Source organism: Malania oleifera, chromosome 9 (assembly GCF_029873635.1).
Source record: "Malania oleifera isolate guangnan ecotype guangnan chromosome 9, ASM2987363v1, whole genome shotgun sequence".
NCBI lineage: Eukaryota > Viridiplantae > Streptophyta > Magnoliopsida > Santalales > Ximeniaceae > Malania > Malania oleifera.
This window is the reverse complement of record NC_080425.1, coordinates 2,897,443-2,903,999: the sequence shown is the minus strand read 5'-3', so window position 1 is coordinate 2,903,999 and position 6,557 is coordinate 2,897,443. Positions and strand designations below refer to the sequence as shown.

Genomic DNA, 6,557 nt, shown 5'->3' with positions numbered 1-6,557 from the left:
CTAAACTGGCTCAAATGCCTTCCTCTCTCTCCCTCCGCCCTTAATCTAACTCCTCTAATTTACATCCCTCTCTTCACTCCTTTCTATAATTTCTATGACCCTCACATTCTTTATTTCAAAAGATAACTTGTAAAATAAGGGTAATACCCAAAAAAATCTCTGACGTGAAGGTTAGTATAAGGATCCCATTTCAAAAGGAATGCAAAAACACTAACTTGTCACTCCATAAACTTAAAAGCATTGCTCTTTTAATTTTATTTTTAATTGTTTTAATATTGTCAATGATAAAATTTAAAGAACTTTACTTCCTATCATTAGACTATTTGACCATTATCTTGAAATATAAGCCGACTGCTTGAGACAATTTTGAATTATCAATACTATTATTAATATACATATTTTTTTTTCATAAATTATGGTTAATAGTTAAAATCAGCATCTTGTTTTATTTTTCAAAGAAATTTCAAAAATTCCATATTTGAGAGAAATATGTTCGTTGCCCAAGCCCAGTATCAACAATTGACTAAAAATATTCATATATTTGAGCAAATTGCAACCACTGTTATTAGCAATTCAAAAAAACCAACACAACCATAAAAAGAGAAATGCCTTGTGCCCAATAATACCTAAAAAGAGAAACAATTTCTCATTAGATTTCATATCCAATTTGTAAAGGGAAAATTTGCAGGTTTCCTTTCTTCCTTCTGCTTTACAGAACGCAGAGAGTATTATAGCTCATTATGCAATGCGGGCAAGGCAAGAGCCATTATTAAGTATTATAATATCTATATATTGAAAACTGCAGAGAAATCAAAATATAGAGGGCCAAATCAACAGTTAATGTTTTCAAGCATTTGATCACACAACCCCTGCCAACACCACCTACCAAATAACTACACCCAACGCCTAACACATGATGTTCAGTTCTCAGGCTTTAAAAGGAAAGAGAAAAAAACAGGCGTGAAATGAAAACTTATTTATAGACAACTAGTTTGATTCATGCAAAAGCCACCTTCACCCTCTCAAACCTCCCACCAGTCGGCAACTCCAAGAGATTTATCAATCTCTTCTCTTCTTCTTCTTCTCGGTCCTCTCATTCGAGTTCTTCAACTGCATCACAAACAAACATGACCATTAGGAACCTCAAAAGAATTGGTTTGTACAGTATTTGAGAACACAACTTTGGAGCTGTAAATTTGAAAAACGAAAACTTGAATAGAACTCAAAACACAGTTTTTATACTACAGCTTTATTCAAATTCAAGAGACCTTCTCATTATTGTTTAATTTGTCTTCCTAGAAGCAATGTTAACTCACCATGATAATGAGGATTCTGACAAAAACAGCTACAAAATCAGTGAAAAGGGTGAGGGCGTGCTTCACGTAGTCAAGATCTCCAAGATGAGCTTTCTCAATCATATCCTGGGTGTCCACCACCATGTAGCCCACAAACACCAACAGGCCGAAATATAACTGCATAATAAACCATAGAAACGGGAACTGTTATTAGGAATTTTCATATTCTACTTGTCAGCAGCCATAAAAAGATTTGATTATTGTTTACAATGTAAATACTACTCTTTTCTCTTCTCCCACCTCGAATTTAAAGATTGCTGCAGATCCCCCAAAGATGGACGAGGCAAAGTGCAACCACATGAGGATTGAGAGACCAGAGGACAGGAGGCCTCCTAGGTAGAGGTACTCCCTGCGCCTGGCTAACATTGCTGCCGCCGAGAAACAACCAAAGGCCACCGCAGACCCAACAAATGCACTGATCAAAATGCTGCAATTTGGAAAAATATTTTTGTTGAACATCACCGTATTGATTTCAATGTCTGAAACAAAGCAGTCAAAAAAATATATATATATTCTGAGGAATAAAGTTCCTACCAACCGACCCTTCAATTAATTCTAAACGAAAAGCATATGTATAGATAAAAATGAGGCCTATCATACTCCAAAATTGAAGTGAAAAATGATTTTTTCTACTGACATGCATATTCTGATACCATATAAAAATTTTACAAAGCAAGCATGAATACACTTGGGCGAGCAAGTTACGCACGTTAGGATTCCCAGGCATGGCAACATGGTCAGGCAGTGAATTTCTATCATTCAAATTCTTTACCAGGCGAGAGACCAAATAATAAAATAATACACATTAAAGTTGAAGTCAACCAATTTGAACAGCATGATCCACATAGTGAATTTTATTTATCAATTGTTTATTTTATAGCAAGATTTGACCACAAACCTACCATAACCAAGCCGTGACCAACCCCAACCCCAACCCCCCTCTTTTAAATGGGGAAAAAAGACATGTAGGTCACTGTACCCTGATTCACATTTCGAAATTGCACCTCAAATATAGCACCAAATACGTTATTATAATTCCATTAAAAGCCATTACCACAGCATCACGCCCACAAGAAACCACTACAGAATCACATTTGAAAGGCGCACCTCAATACAAAAACTGGCAAATATGTTATTCTAATCACCAATTAAAAGCCACCACCACACTGCAACCACCCCTACAAAACACGTAAAAACAACCCCAACACACAAAAATTCTCTCCACAACACACAAAAATTCTCTCCTAAAACGCATAGAAATGGGGGGAGTGGATGGAGGGTAATCAAAATATGTAACAAGGCGACATTTTGGATCCTTAGTAGGAAAACTGGTTGGCAAAAAACCAGACTTCTTCTAAATAGATTTTGAATTTGAGATCCACAGACGGCAGTAAATTTAAGGTCATCAATTTGCTAGTAAGAAAATAATGGCATATTGAGAAGATGATTACATAACTATTTAAAGTTTACGAGGAACCAAGGATATCCGAAACATGGCTATATCAAAAGAAGAAGCTAATTTAACAACCAAATAAAGATGGGATGCAATTGATGAACAGCTGCAAGCATACCTTGGATCTATCTCAATAGCCAAATCAACTAAAGGACCAACAGAAGCCCCTTCAAATACTGCAGCCGCCATTAACAAAGCAACCCGCTTTTGCTGTTCATTAAGGGAGAGATAACAGAGTCAGTGTTAACGACTGAATAAGATCCTCACAACGTAAAATACCAAAACCAAATAGACTTGTACCTCTTCATGAGGAGGGATCGACAGAAGCCAAACCATGCTTCCAACACATGCGAGTGTAGTGAGAAGGCCGCCAATGTTCCACATGATATGGAGATAAGCCCCAACAGCAGAAGCAATCAGAGCGCAACATAAGGTGAGATAGACCTACATAAAATTAAGAATAAAAATAAAAATTTAGGGAAAAACGAAAATTTCGTCAAACAATAACAAATCAATTTCGTAGACAGCAATATCAAATTTTGTCTGCGAGAGAGAGAGAGAGAGAGAGCCGAAATTACAAAGAAATTCAGCGCAGACAACACAAATGAAAAAAAAAAAAAAAAACCAACAAAACAAATTTCACCAAGATTGAAAGCAAACCTAACCCTAATATGTAGAAATGAAACCAAGATTTTCTGAATTTATATTAATGATCTTTTCGGAGGGAGATCAATCCTCCTCTTGTTTGAACTAAAATAACACTGCATCTCGTTGGATCAAATTAACATTCTTATGTTTTTCCCGATCCCAAACCAAATAAAGTCAAGAAAACCATCAAAATTTACATTTCTTTCCTTTTCCCTAAATTTCCAGAAAACCAACCCCGAAAAATTAACAAAAAAACAAATCAATTCAGGTTGCGAGAAGACCTGCTTGAGATGGGTCTGGACGCGAGGAGAGATCTGGCGGAAGTTCTTGAGAGAATCATAGCTCCAACCGGAGCGAGAAGCCGATTGAGATTGAGAATCGAAGAACGACGTGAATGCATCCATGGCTGTACTTCCAATTCTAAATCCAAAACCGAACGCTTTCAGCGAGAGATCCGAAAATCCAAAAGAGAGAAGATGGAAATATATGAGGTAAACGGAAGTTTGTTGTGAAAATGGGAATCCTGTCTACTGTCGAATATAAATAGAGGGAAAATCTTCACAGGGAACGTTCACGGGAAACTTCTAGGCTTTCATCATTTTTTGAATTTACCATTTTACCCTTCTATTTGAATTTATTTTCTACCCGGCAAATTCGGATCTTTACCCGGATCACACTAAATTGTTGGTATTATCTTTGTTTCTTGCTTTTTTTTTTTTTTTTGTTACAATATAGTTAAAAAAGATTTAAAAAAAAATTGTCTATGTTATTCATTTTATTTTCATTGTAAATTTTTACTAAAAAATAAAAAATAAATTATAATTACACTGAATGGGAATTAAATATCATAGATTTACTTTTATAGATTGGATTGTTTTATTTTGAACATAGAAAAATTAAAATAGAAATTGATTTTTTTAAATTTAAAATATTTTTAAGTGATAAAAATTATCGACTATTATTATTATTATTATTATCAATTTTCAATCCTTATGTTTTAATTTATTAAGGCTTTAAATTTATATGTGCAAATGTTGGATTTATAGGGCTAAAGAGTGACATACTATTTAGGGCTTGAGAGTAAAAAAATTTAGGGTGTTATATAATGGTGTATTTGGTATCATCACTGTTTTTTGTTTTTTATTTTTGTTTCTCTACTGTAAAAAAAAAAAAAGATTATAAAAATGCGTTTGTTTTTATTGTCAGTTTTCTGTTTTCATTGCTATTTTCAGCTGTTTGCCAAAAAATTGAAAATTTGATTTTATGATTTTCAATTATTTTGACAGTCTATTGGCAGAAATTTTAATATCTAGATATAGTTTTTTTGGATGAAATTATTTGTTTTATACACTTTAAAATTTAAATTTAAATTAAATAATCATTTGAATTTAAATATAATTAAAATAAAAATATGCATAAATTTCAAAAAATAATAACAAAACCAATTACAAATTAATTTTACGATTTTTCAAATGTCACGTTCAATAAATTTTTACTATAAAGTAAATTTTGAAAACAGAAAAATTAAGTAAAATAATTATAATACATTTTATTTTTATTATAGTAATTTTTTAATGTGTATTATGAGTAATTTTATTATTTTAATAATATTTTTATAATATTTTGACTTAAAGATGAAAGTGAGCATTTTTTTAATAAAGTTTTTAAATTTTTATTAGTTTTATAAATGTTAACCAATCGAGTTGCTGATTTCTACTTTTTAGTTTCTATTTTCAGTTTTTTGTTTTTGTTTCTCTAATATTTGATAATGATACTGAACGATCCCTTAATTGTTTGCTCTCCAATTTAAGAACAAAAATGTACAGTGTATTAAATATTTATTTTTTTGTTTCTGTTAAATAATGTATTAGTATCAAATTTTTAGTTTTTGGTTCTAAATTTTGTTTTAAAAATTATAAACACCATTAAACATCCTTAAAATGCTTTTATTTTTTAGTTTTATCAAGAAAAAAAATGTGAAATTATGCATTATTGAAAAATGAGAAGCAATTTCACAATGTCTCTATTGAGAATATACCTTAACACATTAAAATTACATCTATTAGTTAGTATTATATAAAAGAAAATAAATTGATATGTTAATCATATTCAAAATTGACACTAATTTCATTTCAAACACATTCAACGATCAGTATGATTCCTCTAACATATAAAAAGAAACTTTTGAAAATGACCAGATTTAGTTTGTTACAATTGAATAATATCTAAAGAATAATGTTACTAATAAAATAAAATAATCTATTTAGGAAAAAAATAAAAATTTTAGTTTACAAGAATTAAAATTTTTAATTTAATTTTTAAAAACTCAAAAAACTATGATTTACAAATTATAATTAAACAATATTTTCAAAATATAAATACAAAAATGTTTAAAAAAACAAATTTTGCACCATAAATATTAATTCTTTCTTTAAAAAGTATTGATGATAATTTCAACTTTGAATCCCTGAAAAATTTTCTTAACTCTTGATTTTTTCAAAAATAAATAATTTGATGTTATCATGGGATTGTATGATCAATTTAAAAAAAGAAAAAATATTTTTCAATGATCATTCTCTTCTTTATATTCTCAAAAACACTTCAAAACTTAGTATTCACAAATTATCGTTAATTGTTTTTTTAAATATATATAAATACATAAATAATTTGATGAATTAATTTCATATTGAATTCTTAAAATGCCTCCGTAATTATTTATTTTATTTATAAATAAGAAAACAAAAAAAATTTTAAAATTTAAATTCTATAATCAGCACCAAACTTTTTAAATATTTAAAAAAAAATTAAGGGCTGTGAGCCTGTTTTCTGACCTTTGAATGGTAAGTGGCGCTTTTCTATATATGGAGCATTGGGAATGGGCATTCGGATCCAGGGGCAATAATGGAAAGTGAAAGGTCAATCTGGAAAGTTCACGGTTTTGGAAGACTAAAACGTCGGTTGACGCGCCCGATTAGCTGACAATTTCTCACGTACGCATCACTTTGCCCTTAAGCAAAAGAGGCAAGACTCGACTCCTTCGAATGTATACGTACAACCCACCAATGATTAGCCGCCACGTCATCAATGGACTCAACCCCAAG

General features: G+C 30.9%; 1 protein-coding gene across 1 annotated transcript; it reads right to left on the bottom strand.

The window, feature by feature from the left end:
• Positions 1 to 818: 818 nt before the first annotated feature.
• LOC131163920 (bax inhibitor 1-like) lies at positions 819 to 4,053 on the bottom strand. The gene is made up of 6 exons (XM_058120745.1): positions 3,738 to 4,053; positions 3,109 to 3,252; positions 2,927 to 3,018; positions 1,596 to 1,782; positions 1,317 to 1,472; positions 819 to 1,110 (listed from the first exon to the last, which is right to left on the bottom strand). The coding sequence occupies exons 1-6, from the start codon at positions 3,858 to 3,860 to the stop codon at positions 1,060 to 1,062; spliced, it is 753 nt and encodes a 250-aa protein (XP_057976728.1). The 5' UTR covers positions 3,861 to 4,053; the 3' UTR covers positions 819 to 1,059.
• Positions 4,054 to 6,557: the final 2,504 nt, after the last annotated feature.

Bases quoted from the DNA above. Each gene is read 5' to 3' on its own strand.
- LOC131163920 (XM_058120745.1), bottom strand. From the start codon at position 3,860: ATGGATGCATTCACGTCGTTCTTCGATTCTCAATCTCAATCGGCTTCT. The intron at 3,253-3,737 runs GTCTTCTCGCAA...AATTTTATGTAG, and splicing joins TCCAGACCCATCTCAAGCAG to GTCTATCTCACCTTATGTTG. The intron at 1,783-2,926 runs GTATGCTTGCAG...TCCAAATTGCAG, and splicing joins GCTATTGAGATAGATCCAAG to CATTTTGATCAGTGCATTTG.